General features: G+C 45.6%; 1 protein-coding gene across 1 annotated transcript; it reads left to right on the top strand.

Annotated features, from left to right (window-relative positions):
• Positions 1-1,880: 1,880 nt before the first annotated feature.
• On the top strand, positions 1,881-18,697 carry cUnh21orf91 (chromosome Un C21orf91 homolog; the record flags this gene model as incomplete). Its single annotated transcript, XM_084449420.1, has 5 exons — positions 1,881-1,954; positions 3,142-3,275; positions 16,100-16,588; positions 17,662-17,724; positions 18,528-18,697. Exons 2-5 carry the CDS (start codon positions 3,149-3,151, stop codon positions 18,695-18,697), a joined length of 849 nt encoding a protein of 282 aa, XP_084305546.1. The 5' UTR covers positions 1,881-1,954; positions 3,142-3,148.
• Between the last annotated feature and the right edge of the window lie 28 nt (positions 18,698-18,725).

Raw genomic sequence — 18,725 nt, 5'->3', positions numbered from 1 at the left:
ATTCTATAGAAAGAGGGCAGGGCACCCCAGGGAGGAGTAGAGAAGCACCCCAGAGATGCTCTGAGATATAATCACTGCATGCCAAGGAGGTCAGAAATCCACGGCCTATGAAACAAAGGATGATTCATATACTGTACATCATCGGCAACTCTGTTTTCAGTAGGACATTTTCAAATGCAGTGAGTATATTAAATTTGTATGTAATCACATACCATTACAGCCGTACAGTACTAGTTCACTCTGTGGAGTCCTTTCGCTTCCTGGGCACCATCATCTCCCAGGACCTCAAGTGTCAAAAATTAGACAGTAATTTACAAGCTTGAAAATGTCATATTTGTGTGTCAGGAATACAACACATATGATTGAATGAACGGGTGAATATGGTGAGATGGATTCATTTTAGGCCTATGTTTTCTTTCACACCAAGAAGGCACAACAGAGGATGTACTTCCTGAGACAGCTGAAGAAGTTCAACCTGCCAAAGCCAATGATGATACACACTGCCATCATCGCGTTCATCCTCACCTACTCAATCACCATCTGGTACGCTGCTGTCACTGCCAAGGACAAGTCCAGACTGCAGCATGTCATCCGCTCTGCTGAGACAGTGATTGGTTGCAACCTCCCATCCCTCCAGGAATTGCAAGCGTCCGGCCCTGAAGCAGCGAGAAAGATTGTGGCCGACCCCTTCCACCCTGGTCACAATCCAAATTTGAACCACACCCCCCTGGAAGGAGGCTGCGGTCCATCAGGACCAAAACCTCAAGGCACAAAAACAGTTTCTTCCCAACTGCAGTTGGCCTCATCAACAGGATGACGTTGTACATTCTTGTAGATTGTATTGTATATTGTAGGGTATTTTATCATTCCGTTATTGAATTTTGCTTCTGTCTTGTTCTTGCGCTGTTTATTGCATATTCTGTGCATTTTGTAGATTGTATAGTATATATTGTATTTTATTACTTTGTTAATGTATGTTGCACTGTCCTGTCTTGGTCTTGTACTATGTTGCACTATGTCTATTCCACCAACAGACCTAGACAAATTTCTACTTGGCCAAATAAAAAATCTGAATCTCTGTACTGAAATATCCAAGGATACGGCTGAATTTGTATTTGTCCTGCAAATCAAATCAAAAATTAGACGGTTATTTATAAGCTTGAAAATGCCATAGTTGTGTGTCAGGAATAAACAACACATATGATTGAATGAAGGGGTGAATATGTTGAAATTGATTAATTTTAGGCATGTTTTCTTTGCGGAGCACAATGGCAACTTGACCATGGACATGTCCTTAAAGGAATTCCACACGTGACTTCATCTAAATGTAAAATCAAAGAAGTGTTGTCTCTGCTGATGACGATAGGCCTAACAGTTAACTACTGATTATCTTCACTTTTGCTCCGTACTTTCAGTTTCCTTTCTTTTAAGAAATTGTTATTGTTTCCTTCTGGTTCTACACAACTGTTCCACTTCTGACGCCGTCTTGATGTACCATGTTAACCTGTAGGTGTCCAGTTATACGAATTTGTTTTGAAAATGATAATTAAAATATCTCAAAGGCGATATTTTTTCATAAATATTATATATCAGATCTTAACTGTGTATACAGTGTATATATATATTTGCAATATGCATAAAGTCCATGGTTTAGTCTATTAATCTTTCAACCTACCCTCTGCTGTGGTTCATTCCGAAAAGGGGGGGATTTCCCTCGGCTGAAGTGGCAGCTCGCAGGCTGATGGTCGTGTCTAGTCTAGTAGTGAGCCTCCATGCTGATGGTCGTGTCTAGTCTAGTAGTGAGCCTCCATGCTGTAGCTGACTGTGATCTCAAGCCTCTTGCTACCAGCTGGTGCTGAAGCGGACCCGAGGAGGGAAGGGAAAACAAGCGCAGGGAAACTCGCCCAACAACCGCGAAATTCTTTGATCACGACTAATAAAAGACGCGTACGAGGTAATCAACCATAGTAACTGTTAGAAACGAAATATGCTTGATCAAATTACCATCATATATCATTTACAATTGTCATAAATGAATGTTGTTTGCTACGATAGAGCTAGCTAACGTGAATCACCTTGCTAAGCTAGCTAGCAGAGCTAGCGCTAGCATCTTCCTACAGCAGCAAGTGTCACCTGGCAACTCAGCCAACTAGCTAACGTTAGTAGCTAAAAAACTGTAAGATAATCGTATTTGCTAGTAGATATCTACGTGATAACCTTTGAGACTGGACTTAGCAACTAAACTTGTATTAAAATAAGATGCCAGTCGCTAGCTATCATGTTGTTACATCCTAAGTGGCTTAGACAGCGAACAGTTCCCCAGGCATCCCAGACAGAGTCGGAGTGGGTTCCTTCTGGGCTTGAAAAAAAAAAGAAAAAGCGGTTAGTGAGGATGCATACAATTCACGGTGAAATGATCAGTAAGCGTATCATCGGCTAACCAAGAGTAGGTTGCTGAATTGAATTTGGCTTTGAGTAATGTCTGTTCCTACTTTGGAATAGCATGAAAGACGTCCGATATGCTTATTATAATGGCTCATCTACCCGTACTAGGGCCATAATGATTTTTCAATTTCAACCTCATACCTATACACAATTTAGGCCCCATGATGCTCAGGAAACTGAAGAGGACTGAGAGAGACACAGACATTATTCTTCCCACATTGTAATGACATTTCCCACTTGGTTGTGACATTCCGCAATGGTGAACTTATGTAAGCTTGGGTTAGCTAATTTACCATGTGTAAACATCTGTAACCAGAGAGACAGTTTAAGTCTGTGTCTCAGGAGTCTTATAGCTTTCTTGATGCTGGAAGGACTCCAAAATAATGTTTTATCTTGTTGAAAAGATGACGTGCTAGATTAACTCAATGCTTTCCTTTCTCTAGGTTGAATCAGTAGATCAGTCCTGATGTCTTATTCATTTTCCTGATCTTTCACATATGTCCTGAAATCAGCAATGCAAGGTGTCTTCTGTCGTCTGACTGAAATGTCAGAAATGTTTTTCCCTGCCTGCTACAGGTCAAGCGATTACTTAACAAGAGACTCTCTGTCCAAGAAAGATGTAGCTTAGATGTCAAAACAGTTTGGAGGTTGTGCAAAGCCCTCATGTCCTGCCACGTGTGTCTTCTTTCCTCCTAGGGGCAGCATGGACGAGGAGGAGCAGTTTGTGAACATCGACCTGAATGACGACAACATCTGCAGTGTCTGCAAGCTGGAGACGGACACGGGGACCTTGTCCTTCTGCCATGTCTGTTTCGAGCTCAGCATTGAAGGTGAGAGAGGGAGAAGGGAGGGAGGGAGGGATGTAGAAAGAAGGAGGGTCCCCACGGCCTGTATACCTCGTGGAAATGAAGCACACTTGAGTCCTGAATGTGCCCTTTCCATGCAGAACATGTGAGCTAGCTCAGGTTTCAGAGCTGTAGGCTGTAGCCAAAACAGCGTCACTCCCATGGGACCATTTCCATACACCTGCTTCCTTAACCCCTCCAGATTGTGTTATGATTATGTGTTATGATTATGTGTTATGTTGTGTTATGTAAAACCAATGTTGATGTTCCACAAAACGAGACACACTTTTGTTTGAAAATGCCAAAGCTTGTCTGTGTAGCTTAAACTATAGGCGTGGTGGCAAAACCTTCTGACTAATCACATATTATGTGATGTTAGCTAGCGCTGTGTGATGTGATGCCAGTCTGTATAGCACTTGGAAGTCCAAAGCCTTTTCCCCTGCCAGTCCTATCTGCTAACTATTGCTAGAACCAATCTCTGGCATGTACAGTATATTAGTACCTGTGTTACCTGATAAAATATTTAGACAGTAGCAGGCTATCCCAACACCAGAGAAGCTAGGCCTTCTTAGCCCATGCCGGTATCGCTTTCCAGAAAGGCTTAAAGGAGTAGTTTGGTATTTAGCGTCATAAGCCCTGTTATAAGCTTATATATAATATGCCCATATATATGCTCATAGAGATCGATTGTGTACTTGGTTGTAACATGAGCAATGAGCACTAATATCTCGAGTGCAGCCTGGCAATGTTTTTATATGGACCATTGTATACGATCATAAATAACCTTATAACAGGGCTTATGATGCTAAATACCAAACTAGTCCTTTAATGTTTGGATTTTAGGGTAACGTCTGCACCAGGGTATCTAATGAAACCTTGAGTGCCTCTGTTCATCTTCTCCAGGTGAATGCCCTGATGGAAGTGTGTGCGTCTCCTTTGAGAGGTAGTTTTATTAATGGCTATTCAAGCTCTGCTTTTCATGTCCTCGTGAGGTAGGCCATAGTTTGTACACGGTCTCTTCATACCGTGGAACATAGGTCTGAAGGACCGGATGAGCATGAGCGTCCATTCAAGACCAATGACCACCGCTCACCATTGCGCCGGCTTCTCTGCTTGATGTGTCACTCCGATGAGAGCGGCGTGTGTTTGAAGTGCTTTCCCCCCCCCCCGCTTTTAATTAATGAGGGGCCTATTAGAACGAGAGTGTCGGCTCCGAGGGGATTTAATATGCCTGGTTCTCTGCGCTTTCGTCTCAGACCCACAGTATGAGGGACTTTGTGAATGAGAGAACTGTAGTTATCTCTCTGTGAAATTGCCGCGCTTGCTAGTGAAACGGCAGCTGATAGCAGACCGAACCTTAGAATAGCCTTATATCATACTGACAGGAAGGGTGATTCATATGTGCAGGTAGGCTAGGATTTATAGGCATGGGTGGGCTAAATCTCCAATACTGTGAGAATGTAGCCTGTTTGCTGCTCTGGGGCTGTGTTTGTTTATTGTTGTGGGATGTATTGTGAGTCCTCTGAGAATGAGCATCATTGTGAGTGGATGAGCATCATTGTGAGTGGATGAGCATCATTGTGAGTGGCAATGAGCCTCATGCTGATATCACAGTATGCCACAAAGTGTTACGATTGTGGTCCACCGTGTCTTTCTGTGGATGGATAGCCTAGAATAGATATTGTTGCAGAGAGATTTTGATAGAGCCTGCGTGGCGCGGAGCGGTCGTTATGTAATAGGCGGCCCTGGGCGGCACACCATCACGCGCTGCAGTAATACTCGTGGTTAGTGGAGAGGAATCTGGGTTATGGTTGGCCATGATGATGGCTGGCTAGTGTCTCTCCAGGCCCTGCTTACAGGATTCCTACGTGCCCACTGATTATCTAGTGTCCCACGGCTCATCATTTGCCTGACTCAATTAGGGGAGAACGGGGGAGAACAAAAGGTCGCTATGGGTCGTCTATGGGACTCCCAGAGCAGACCATGCGGAAGAATAGAAGATGCCTCTCTCCCGACAATATGGTGGCGCAGAGGCCTTGCTTCTCTAATGTCCTCACACATTCCTGTGCCTGGTCTTCTCTTTCTCTTTCTCTTTCTCTCTCTCTCTCTCTCTCTCTCTCTGTCTCTCTCCCTCCCTCCTTACTGGAGCAGGCTAGAGAAGCCAGACAAGGACACTGATAGTACCAATTAGGGAATGAGTTCCATATGCATGTGAACATTTTCCAATTATTGATAGAAGCACTATTGTAGGCTTAGATGTGAAAGGGCCTGGGCCTGTGAGAATAGGAAGTACATCAAGTAGAATCTTTGGCCCTTGTAGTTGCTGTCTGTTGTCTCCCTCTCTCTCTCTCTCTGTTCTGTCAAAAGCGTATGTACCTCAGCAGTTAACCGTTGCTGCTGAGGGCGGGCCTGCGGGTGTCCTCTGTGCCTCCAACATCTTTCGTCTCGCTCCGCTGGTTGCGCCCTCATCCACAGCCTCAGCCCAGCCTAGAGGTTTACATGCACTGTGGCCGCTCACATGTCTGTTTACGCATCAGCTGCTGATGAGTAAACAGCGCTCTACTCTTCCACTCTCATAGCAGAGCGACTGGCAGCACAATGGCTCGGTGGTGAGCAGGGCACCGTTCCCTCACAGTGCGAAGGTTCCGCATGTTCTCCCCCGGGTTTGCGTGGGTTTCTCCCGGGTGCTCCGGTTTCCTCTCACCATCAAAAGACATGTTAGGGTTTATCCTCCTGTTAGAGCCCCTGACGGCACGGGCAAAGATCTGAAGCTGGTCCACAGGCACTGTACCATGGCAGCCCACTGCTCCTAGTGTTAGGATGGGTGAAATGCAGAGGCAAATGGAAACACAAGGGGACTAATACACACGTTATTATTATTGTTGTTATAAAGTAAGACTTATTTTTTTCTCTCCATGTAACCTGCTCAGAGTCCAGTGGTAGCATATGACCAAAGGTAGACTGATGTTGGCAGGTACTTGTGTAGTGATTGCATTTCTGACTGGCCACAGCATATAGACTAGTGTGCAGATAGGCAGACCCCAGTGTCAGCATTCTTAATGGGTCTGTTATTTACAATGGGGAGTGTGTGCGTGTGTGTGCGTGTGTGTGCGTGCGTGTGTGCGCGTGTGTGTGTGCGTGCCACTGTTGCCTCCACGGGGGGGCAAACTTAGAACCCATTCCATTTTGGAGCAGATCCGAATCACTGGGCGGATACACAAATGAAAATGAGAACAGAACTTGGCCATACCTGGACCCTTTCCTTCACTTCATCTTTTCATCTCCTGCCAGGATTCCCGGATCACTGGGCAGATGCACAAATTAAAACAAAATGTGGCCATTTCTCTTCTTATTTACATCTTCTGCCTGGTTTACCACACTGCCTGGTTTACCATACTGCCTGGTTTACCATACTGCCTGGTTTACCATACTGCCTGGTTTACCATACTGCCTGGTTTACCATACTGCCTGGTTTACCATACTGCCTGGTTTACCATACTGCCTGGATTACCATACTGCCTGGTTTACCATACTGCCTGGTTTACCATACTGCCCGGTGGCTGAGTGGATAAGGCACTAGTCTTATAGTCAGGAATCCTGGGCTCCCGACAAAGATTTTTCTTTTTTCCCCCCCTAATATAAGAACGTTGGCTCTCTCGTTACAATGATGAGTCAACTCAGCTTTAAATAGATAGGTATCACCTTTATGTATTTGCTGTTTATGGAAACAATATTATCTTATCTTTCTATGCATGTAAAACAAAATAATATCTGACTCATTAGAAACAATTCAGATAAACACTGTATTTGGAAAAAATGCATTTTCTTAGCCTGGATCCTGTGGTAGGCCATTACATATAAACTGAGGCATAACTTTAACCATTTCAACTCAGTGCTCTGTGCTGTCTGTATGTGTTTGATGGTTGTGTTTTTGTGCTTGGCGTGGTTCTTCGGTCAGTAGCCCTGACAGTAACTGCACTGGCTATTTATACACAGCTGCCTGCTCTATACTGCAGCTGCCCATTGTTTCTCAGTCTTCCGTTTCCTGCGGCAGCCGTGATACTTCATATTCATTCAGAGCTGCCCAGTTAGTTTATCCTGGAGTCCCTCCCACGCCCATCCTCCAGTACAGACAATCCCCAAAGTTTGGTGTTGGAACGATGGATTTGTCTGTTATTCTGCAGATGCTCTTCCTCTGTGTCCAAGGCAAACTCATGTCGAGTAGGTCTGCAGCTTGTAATGCTGTTCCCTTATACCTTACCTCAGTGATTTTTAAGCTCGATCTGGCTGGCTGTTAACTGAGAGAGACAGAGAGAAGACACCTGAGAGAGACACCACTCTGGCCTCTCCCCTCCAGATGGGATCCCACCTCGGCCTCCCCCCTCCTCATCCCTTCTCCGAGGCAGACGTCGGCGGGGCCGAGTTCAGCCCAAACAGCGTTCCACCGTCCCCTTACCTAACGCAGATGGAATTTTGTCACCGATGCCAGTGACGTACCTGCACAGGGATCATGAGCGCCCCGGGAGTGTTTAAAGCAGGGAACACTCCGGCTGGGAGAGGGCTACGCTCAGACACAACGCTGTGGAATGACGGAGCTGATGCTGATGCTAGTGGAACCGCGTGCTTCTGTTTGGGGTTATTGTGCTCTGTAAATGACCCACTCATTGTAGGGCGAACTCCTCAGCTCGAGGTGCTGTGAGCTCTGATTATGTTGTCGGGGCCATGGCAGCTTCTATGCATTTGGACAGAATGGGTAGAGAAATGTGCTGACTCTGGCTGCTAGAGCTCAAAGCCCGCCACTAAGCCCCTAGGGGCTCTCTGATATGGTATTTGGGTGGTCAAGAGGAACAGGCTGTGCCTATATAAGGCCTTTTTGAATAAAGAAGCATGCTTTGGGTTTTATGGGTGTATATTTTGGGTGTATATAGATGTTGTTCATTTTCATATAATGGCCTGTTCATGGAGGTTGTTAAGGGTAAGAGCTAGCTAGCTACCCGTACGAAGCCTATTTCTATCAGCTTGTGGATGTTTCCGTCCATAGCTTCACACCGCCAGTCGTGCAGTTAAGACGGCACGACATCTGCGGCTGGCAGGCAGCATTCACAGTTCACGTGAGCTCTGCCCACCATCCAGGTTTAGCTCTGCAGCTGTTGACCATATTCCACTTTCGACCGCGCCACTGCTAAGCTGTTCTATTTGGACACGACGGCCACCTGAACCCTGTCCCACTTCTCTCCACAAACCCACCCCCCTACCCCCGAACTCGCTAAAGTGTGTCAAGGATCGGTTGTCCTTGCTCTTCTTCAGCTGTTTTCAGATGACGACTAGATTTCAGGCACTTACTGCTGTCTGTTACTGACTCGTCACAGTCCACATTCTGACGTGGAGTGGAGCTGGTATTGATCCTCTGAGAACACACACACGCTCCACATGTATATAATTACATAAGAGACTTCTGGCTGTATCTCCAGAGCAGTAGAGATAGGCCTGCATGAACAGACTAGAGTATTGCAGAGACAGATACGGCATAGATCTTTACATATAAGATTGCGGTTTCCATGACAGCGAGTTCCGACCACTAGCCCTGTGTCCTGTGGCAAGAGAGAGAGAAGTTCTGGCTAGCTACCGAACTGTGTTTTCTAAATGGAGAACAGGATTAGATCAAATTAACGTCTCTCCGTCTCTCCAGGGATTAGCATTTCTTGTTGGAGCTAATCAACTTGACGCAGTCGCTCTTCCCTGTACGTCTGACATTTGGTGATGCTATGCTGTTGTCTGCAGACACTGTTGACAGGACTGTTGATGTGTTTAGTGAGGAGGCTGCCTCGAGGCTTCTGGGCTGTTTTGTTGAAGGTCAGCTAAACATGTTGCTCATCAGCTCTGTGCTGCTTATATTCCCAACTGTCACTACAGGTGTCGACTCACAAGTGTGTGTGTGTGTGTGTGTGTGTGTGTGTGTGTGTGTGTGTAGTGTTTCCTGTGGAACTGATCTCTTGGTGTGGTGGTGTGTGAAAAAAAGAGTCCGATTTCAAAACCTAAGCAGTGGATCGGAGACTGCCCTTCTTCCTCCCTTGTTCCTCTCTCCTGTCCCCTTCCTATAAGTAGGCCTATAAAGATGGCCTAACTTATCTCGTAAGGCTGGTAAAGTCCTAGAGCTTAAAATGTAATTAATTACATGTAACTGGACGGGATAAAACAGTAACCACACAGGCACTTCATAAATCATATGGTTTATAGACATATTTTAATCAGATGTATTGTAGGTTACCATTATAACAGCAGCGGTTATAATGGTAACAGCTGCTGTGTTCTGTTATTTTGATTGGCACTTTTTAGGTGGCTGGAGGAACATTAACACAAGCTAGTGTTCTGGTGCATTCGTTTATAACTGGGAGGTGGCAAATTGCGACTTGCTACTAGGAATGATTAAATAAAACACCTCATGAACTCGCACTTCCTCGTCGCAAATTCGGATATGTTTCTCAGCCCCCAGTTGCTCGAATGCACTAGATATAACTAGGTAACTGTGATATAATGGTATATAGCTCGAATGCACACAGGTCGGAAGTAGGTATTTTGCCACTTGCGACTTGCCACATCCGACCACAAACGAACGCACCATTAGTACAGCCAACCAAAAAGACCGTCGCACAATCCATCCATCAGGCAGCGCTGCGCCTGACTCACACGAAAGTTGCAAAACCTACTCGCGCTTGTGGTGTATGTCTCCTTGACAACGCTCCCTTGAAGGGCTGACTGACGGACAGACGGACAGACAGACAGACAGACAGACAGACAGCAGCGCGTAGCTCAAATGAAGCAGCTCCGCTTCGGCTCAAACTGTACTTTCAGATAACGTTACGTAACGTTAGCAACACAAGGCCAATTTATCATATTCATTTTTTACTTGTCCGATCAGACAACTGCATGAGGCATTCCTCTTGGCCGAACAGAGTTTACTGGTCCCTGGGAAGCGGGCAAAACTGTTAGCCTACTACAGGTAGCGTGCCTTGTTCCTTAATCCCCCGGTGTGAATCATGGCTAGCCGGCAATAACCTAGCCTACCTGACTGGTCTCATCATTCTCCTCTCTCTTCCTCTTCAATAACCTAGCCTACCTGACTGGTCTCATCATTCTCCTCTCTCTTCCTCTTCAATAACCTAGCCTACCTGACTGGTCTCATCATTCTCCTCTCTCTTCCTCTTCAATAACCTAGCCTACCTGACTGGTCTCATCATTCTCCTCTCTCTTCCTCTTCAAAAAATAATCGTATGCCCATCTGGAAAATTGTATTGATATACTGTATTAGGTTATAGGATCCGCTAGTTGTCATCAAGGAATTATAAAACCAAAGGCTTTACCAAAGTGCTTTAGATGGGCAGGAGTTGTCGGCACGTCTAACTGTAGCTATAACGGCACTTAGATTACCAACATAAATGTATTTTAGACAGTAGGCTAGGCATTTTGAGGAGTAGGCCTAGGTGCCAGCACCAGTGTTTGGCCCAATTCAAACACTGGTTAACACTATGGTAATATCTGAGGAGCAATAGCCTGCCTATCTTTCACTGAAGAAAAAATCCCTTCACGCGCCGAGTCTTCCGATCACCTCAGCAAGGAGCAGCATGGAGCGCGCGGCCTATAGGCTCTTTATTGAAAATAAATAGTTCTAATGTGGGCGCGACAGTGGTTTTGAAAGCACATTTAGGCAGAAATATTTAGAAGGTTTTATTTATATATAGCCTAATTTGTATTATTGTTTTTTGTATCAAATGTTTGGTGTGGCGGCAAGGATCTTACCAGCGGAAACGCTGGTGTGTGTGTGCATGTGTGCGTGCATGTGTGTCACAGACAGAAAGAGATGCTAGCTAGCTGCTGAACTGCTTAGCTCTAAGAAGCTGAGCTCCACAACCCACTTGGCAAGTGGAGCACTGGCCTGGTTGTGGGCCCCTGATTTGACCGTTGGGTCAGTGTTTTGTGGTGGACTAATGTCTGAGCCTGATTGTCTTATTGCTTTTGACTCTGTGGCTTATGGAGCCCCTGGGTAGCCCCTTCAGTGGCTAGGACTCTGGGAGGACACAAAACACTGGATGGCTCACAAGTCCCTTACAACTCTGACTAAATCGACTAAAGAGGTTTGGTCTCTTGCCCAGGGTAATAACACACACACGCACCAAGAATAGATGGCCACCACACAAGTATGGTCTAATTCTAGTTCATCTAAAGCAAATTGGTCTTCTCCAGTCATTAGGCTAGGGTTAGGGTTCTATCTAGGAACCACACCCACCCCCAGCACCATGTTGGAAGACCACTGACAAACTGTGGAAGCAAATTCTATAGGGTTCTATAATAAAGACCATTTCTGTGCGATTTTACCATGCAATAACAAATTATAAAGGCCTTGTAGCGATATTGGCACCTATTCACACATTTAATGTGCAGCCAGATTGAACTTAGTAAGTAGCCAAAACCTTGATGGGCACAAGGAAAATTTAGGCTACCTAGACAACCTAGAGATTGTGTTCAATAAAAAAAGAAAAGTTAGGCTAGATAACCCAGAGGTTCTCAATAAAGAGTGTAAATGAGCAATATGAAATATAAGAAAAAATGCATTGCATAAGAGATTATTGGTTCGGCTAAGTCACTCCTTGAGGCTATGATGCGTACAATATTTGTTGCATTTTGCTGCGGTTTGGTAAAATATATTTTTCACAATTATAGAGTAGGCCTAAAGGGACCACTCACAAGCAGCAATCCTAATCACAGCCAGCAAATATAGGCTACATTTAAATCACCTCCAGAATTTGTCCCCAAACAAAGTTAAAACTGTCTTTTTCAAATATGAATGCCCTGATAAATGTCACACTGACACCTTCATGCTGTTCACACTTCTCTCTCGCCCACGTTTGCCCGTTATTTACAATATAATTTAATGATTTGTGTAGCCCTAGGCTATTACCGTAGGTCACAGTAATATGACAACAGTTTTAATGTCATTATCAATGTAATGAGACAGACGGATTTAGTTTATGCGTGGGACTGCAGCTGGCAAAACCGCATAGCATAACTTTAAAAATAAAAAATACAGTTCCTGTTTGTGTTAGCCTATTTTACCAAACATCAGCATGTTTGAAATACTAAGGTTAAGTATCTGAGTGCCAGAGGGACTGAGCTGCAGTGCCAATGCTAAACTAGCTGTGGTCCTCCAACATGTCTGTACACAATTTGTAATGAGCCTCTAGGCTGTAGACTGATTACTGATTACTAGCATTGTTTTTACGGTCTAGCCAGTCAATTTCATTGTTTAATCCGGTAAGTATGAATTCTGACAAGTTGAGACAGGTTGCATCTCTGTGGTGAGAAGATTGTGCTACTTCTGTATAAACTGAGTGATGCCCTTGAGAGGGTGGTTAGCACAAGCCAGTCAGATGATGTGCCTTGTGGATCTACAGCATTTTAATATTCAGTGCTTTTCTGCTTTTTTGTGTGTTGTGTGAGATGTAGAGAAACGCACAGTACAGTGCGTGCATTGTGTTACAGTGTGCACTACTGTGTGTATGTAATACGTGTTTGACGGTGTGTGGGCGCATATCTGGCAGAAGGTCTTGGCCCCCACTTCCTCATTGTCTTGTTGGGCCTGACATTAACATTGCTGTGGGGAAGGAAATGGCCCTATCGGGTGACACGACATCTGTTTAGCCTTCATGCCTCTCTTTTTGTGCGTGGCTGTAAGCCAGCGCACCTAGGATAGCGTTTTTCTGGTTATCACTCCCTCCCTCTGGTCAATGTTGACCTGCATTTCTCTGTTGGCACCACAAGAGGCAGTAGTCTCAGCACACCAAAATAGAGAAGGACACCAAAATCAACCCGCTGATCTCCACTGCACAAGTAGAGTAGCGGTGAAAGTATTGGACTCCCACCCGGGAGATCGGGGTTCAAGGCCCCGGTGGGGATGATTTTATGGGACTATACCCCAAACCTCCACATGTTCATCCTTTCACTCCAACCTTTACCCCTTGCCTTATAGGTCAGATCCTGTCCCAACCCCAACCCACACTAGGGACTGGAAGAAGAACACCAAAACCAACCCGCCGATCTCCACTGCACAAGTAGAGTAGTGGTGAGAGCATAGGACTCCCACCCGGGAGACCGGGGTTCAAGGCCCCGGTGGGGATGACTTTATGGGACTATACCCCAAACCTCCACATGTTCATCCTTTCACTCCAATCTTTTTATCCCTTTCCTTTGTCCAGAAACAGAAGTTGAACCAATTGCAGCAAAATAGCTAACGTTACAGGAATCATCAGTGTAACTGCTTTAGCCACTGACTGCTGCCATTAATGTCATAGAAGCTGCTGCTAGTTGTTGTGAGCCCATGAGCTAACTGGCTATCCCGCTCTTATTATGCTGAATTAGCATTGGAAGCATTGGCACTGATGTGTCCAGGCGACAAGACATATCTTAATTTATCAGACATTATTTCATGTCATTTCAATTCACAGCTATTTCAATGGCATGACTAGCTTCCGTTCTACCAGTCCTGAACAGAAACAAGCCAGCCACGCACAAAAGCCAGGCTGGACCTGGCCTGGTTTCAATCTTAATGCTTTCAGGTGACTGTTTCAGAAGAGAGCATTCACTTCTCTTCCTATAGGACTTAATTGTTCAGTAGGGAAATGTGCTGGTCATTATGGTCTCTGCATTTCTGCTCATGATGACACCCCTCTATCCTGGGGTAGTTTTTTGAGGTAAACCGAGCTCATGAGCGTCTCTGTCTTGAAGAATAGCGCTGACTAATCTCCTGGCTTCAGGTTCCAGCACGTACATCTACCTCACAGAGGTGTAGACCGTGATAAGAAAGCAACCAGACAAAGCCTGTGCAAACATACTGTACACTCACCAATACACACACTCTTGTTTATACTCCCTTTTCTCACTGACGCACATTGAGTCCACTTCACACTCACTCCACTGTGTCTATCTAACCTCCCTCGTGATTTGCCAGTCTCCCTCTGTGTGACCTAGTTTACTACATCAAGGTTGTTTTGACTTTGGGTGGGTAGAATTCACCCAAATTTAGTTGATAAACATGTGAAATAAACAATGGAATGAGGAACTTGCAACTTCCTATCTGCTGTTGCTCAAGACTCAAGATTCCTCAGAATGATTTGAAATATCCATAGAACAGGTTGAGGCAAGCATCAACTTTGTGGTATTGATATTCTCTCTTTGAGGACTGTGTGGCTGTTGTGACAGCATGTACAGGTCAGGATGAGGCCATCTTCAGTCCTTACTCTCCATGGAGCAGTGACAAGATCATCCATACTGTAGCACACTAAGACCTGGATTACATTACAGCGTTTGTTCATGGCTATGTTTTCGAACAGAGAACCCGATCCGCGATTACACGCGAAATTGCATGGAAAGATCTGTTCAAGATCTGTACTGATCCCATTTCAGAATACGATTCCCGATTAAACTGTACAACATATTTGAGAGGTTCTTTTGCAAAAACAGACATCTCCGTTTGTAGGCCTATTAGCTATCCTAAATCATGTTTTCCCATAACTGTGGTGAGGTTTAAATCAGTAGGCTTATTCATCTATTGATGGTGATGTTTCAGTGACAACATGCAGGACTTGGACAGACAGTTGTGTTCATAAAAACATCCACACACCCTAATATATATGCACAAGCACAAACTTCTGCGTCAGGATTGCTGACATAAACCCATTCAATATGTCTCGTCATATTCAAGTCGTCATAATATGAGAGCTATAATGTGAAGGAATGAAGGACTTAAAACAAACTGATTATAGGCCTATATATTGGAACATGTGGACAGAATTAGATTATTGAATAGAGAATATTATTTGAAAAGACAAGGGCAGGAGTGCTGGGAAGTTCAGACAGGTGTGATGAAGGAGCTATTTGTTTGGGAACACAGACTGAGCTGGGGAACCTACCCACTCATATAGCAGCATATCTCAATAAAGGCGCTTCACCTTTTTGCCATTTACTTTTCTTTGAACGAGAGAATGTTATTTTTGTGTCTACTCTTGTTTGGGTTATGATTTGAAGTGTCTACTTTTGGGGGAAACCTGTTAACATTGATTACAGTTCAAGTTCATCCCATCCCATTATCCACTTGGCTGTTTTTTGAGTGTCTCCTGTTATTCTTATTTCTAAATTGATATGAACTATAGTATCCACTAAGATACTACAGTATACATGCTAGCTCAAACTCGTACATCACATTTTGATTGTTATAATGTGAAGTGAACAGTGTTACAGTGTAGGCCTATTCCTATAGTTTTTTTCAAAAGCCTCCGGATCTGCCGATTACACTAGAACGCAGCTCCAGATTTCAAGTGCCAAAACGTAGCTCTGGCTCTATCCCAAGGCCTCCAGGTTCAAGGTTTGTTTTGGCCGGGGTAGTGTTATTGCCAGGCACAAACGTAGGTCTTTTTTGGCGAAAACACCTAAAAAGGCAGTAATGTAACCCAGGCCTAAGATGCAGACATCCACATACTTTGATCAACCCAGTTTTTATAGTGGATTATTTAAAACGTGTTTTTTTGTGTGTTAAGTATTACTGCTGTATGCTCATTTGTTCTACATTTTTCTAGAAACATTTTAGTCATTTACAGTAGCAGACACTTTTATCCAAACATGACAATAAGTACATATGTCAAGAGTAAGTGAACCGACTTTACAACCTCAGTCCTAGGACCACAGCTCAAATAGGCCGACGTTGAAGGATTGAGAAATGGAAGGTGTCTCAACTGACTCATCGGTCTGTGTCTCTGCAGGTGTGTCCGCCTCCACCCTCCTACACTCCAAGTCTCTGCGCGGCCACAGGGACTGCTTTGAGAAGTACCACCTCATTGCCAACCAGAAGCTGTCGCGCTCAAAGGTCTCCCGCAGCACCTACGAGGGCATGAAGCTGGCCCTCAGCCAAAAGATCAGCCGCATCGTCCAGTACGCCCAGAACAAAGACTCTGTGTCCTCCGAGGGCCCGGGCAGACGGGGGGCCAAACTCCTGTGCTACAGCCAGCCGGGCGACTGCAAGCTCCTGCCCCAGTCGGACGCCCAGGTCCCCCGCTACGCGCCGCGCTGGAACCAGGGGACGGCTGCGGGGCTGCCCGACTACGCCGCCGAGGACCTGGGCCTGGGGCTCCTGGAGGTGTCGCAGGGATGCCTGTGGGGAGGCGTGGGGAGGCGGGGGCTCCACCACCTCGGCCAGTCCCCAGCGGACGACCAGACGCAGCACGGACACCGAGGCCATGGCAGAGACGAGTGTGCGTTGGGCAGAGTAGACCCATTTACTTTCATACCACAGTTTGCTTCTGTGTCTTTGGGAGGGATCCCTCCACCTACTATTTTTAACCGCCATTATTGCCGATTCCGAGTACTGGACTTGGAATGTGCCAGACGAAACCAAGTACGGATACCGACCTTTTCTGTTCAAATCACTAGACAGTTGGATGCAAGCTGTTGCTTGGCTATAAATGCTGAGGCAGTTGGCAAAGTGAGGGTTCGGTCATCCGCAGCAATGGGCTCAATGCGTTTCTTAGCTATTACTGGTGGTGCTGTCATGAGAAAGAAGGAGAGGTCCCCGCACACTGTCTTTACTGGCAAAAATATATATATTTTATTGTGACGTTTGTGCTGTCATGAGAAAATTATGATAAATCATTATCACCAATACCGGATCCCTAGTGTTTTAGACCCAGAAACATGGTCAGGGTATCTGCAATCACTCAAAGGCTACATTTCAAGGTTGGAGCAGGAAGTGTGTCTGCCTCTGTGAAGAGTGAGGTGGTGTGGGAGGGGGGAGGGGGAGGATGTGAGAAGCCTGGGGAGACAGATGGGACGCATCACTCTCGTTTTTCTCTCCTCTCTCCTGTGTTATCTTCTCTCTGTGATCTCCACTACCCAGACAATCCTATCCCCCTCCTCCCCCCTCATTAATGTGGCAGGCTGACAATATGGTGGCACAGACCTTGCTTCTCTAACGTCCTCACACATTCCTGTGCCTGGTCGGGCTCTCTCTTTCTCTCTCTCGCTCTCTCGCTCTCTCTCTCTCTCTCTCTCTCTCTCTCTCTCTGCGCCACCTCAATAGATGTCCTTGCTTTCTACCTACACTGTCACTGACTGCGCATCTCCTCTGGGAGCGAGGGGGATATTCTCAAGGACGCTGGCCTTTTATACTCTTCAAATTCTCATCCTTTGGAGGAAAAAATAAAAAGTGTAGCTCTACATACTTTGTTGCTAAGCGACAAGTGCCTGAAGTTGTTCCCAATGACGGCAGTTAGGAATTAGTTGCTCAACCAGTGTTGCTCACTATAACAGTCTGTTTTATATTTTTCAGTGATTAAGATGAGTATGGATGAGCTCCACCAGCTGAATGGACAACTTCTGCTGCAGATCCAAAGTAAGTTATTGGGAACAGATGGGTTTGGTGGGTAGTTTTAGATCAGTTGGCTTGAGAGGAATGCTTCAGCATACTGGGTTTAATGGCTGCTTATTTCAAAGGGACTTGAAAAAACCCACCCAGGTGGTAAAGTGGAGCAGATAGGCTCCTTTTACAGCAACATGTCAAAGCAGGGTTAACAAAGTTGTAATTAATGACATTAATTTTGGCCCTGTTCCATTTAGGTGAGCCAGGGCCCTGATATTGTGCATGCTGGCTCACTGGAATGGTGGTGACACACCAACTTCAACGGGACCGTAATTAATTTGATTGATTGCACTTATGTTTATCCTGCTTTGACATGCGAAAGTGGCTGCTGTGAAAAGGACCTTTTGGATGTGGCATTGTTGTTGCAGGCTACTCCTGATTTGCATAGGCCGCTCTTGATTGGTCTAAATCTCATGCGGACAGGCACGCATATCGCATATAGAAGTGGTCGCACCGCTTAATAAATGAGCTGCAGTGTCCTTTGGAGAAGTTGTTTGTGTTGTGTCTCAGATGAGGTGTTGTCTGTGAGGTGGTGTTGTCATTGTTCTCTGCCCTCTCTCTTCAATCACTTTTATTGATTTCCTTTTGTTTGTTTTTGCTGTTTGTTATGTGTGAGGGCGAGTTGCCCCTGGCCTGTGTTGCTTTTATCTCTAATCTCTATTCCTGCCCCTCCCTCACGTGTGTGCTCGTGGGATTGTGTGTGCAGGGCGTATTTGTGTTAGGTGTGTGTGTGTGTTAGCTCTACTGACCTCTGTTTTTCTGTCTTGATTCTACAGAAGTGTTCGAGGAGCTGACGGAGGCAGTGCAGGAGAAGGACTCCCTGTCGTCGGAGCTGCACGTTCGTCACATCGCGATCGAGCAGCTGTTCAAGAACTGTGCCAAGCTGCCCTGGCTGCAGATCAGCAGGGCGGGCGTCAAAGCCAGCAGCGCTGCTCCTGTGGAGTGAGGCGAGCTCCTCCTGAGGGGGGGTGGGG

This window comes from Borostomias antarcticus (genome assembly GCF_949987555.1).
Source record: "Borostomias antarcticus genome assembly, chromosome: 15".
In the NCBI taxonomy this organism is placed as follows: Eukaryota; Metazoa; Chordata; class Actinopteri; order Stomiiformes; family Stomiidae; genus Borostomias; species Borostomias antarcticus.
Note: the sequence above shows the minus strand (reverse complement) of the source record. Positions and strands in the feature narration are given on the sequence as shown.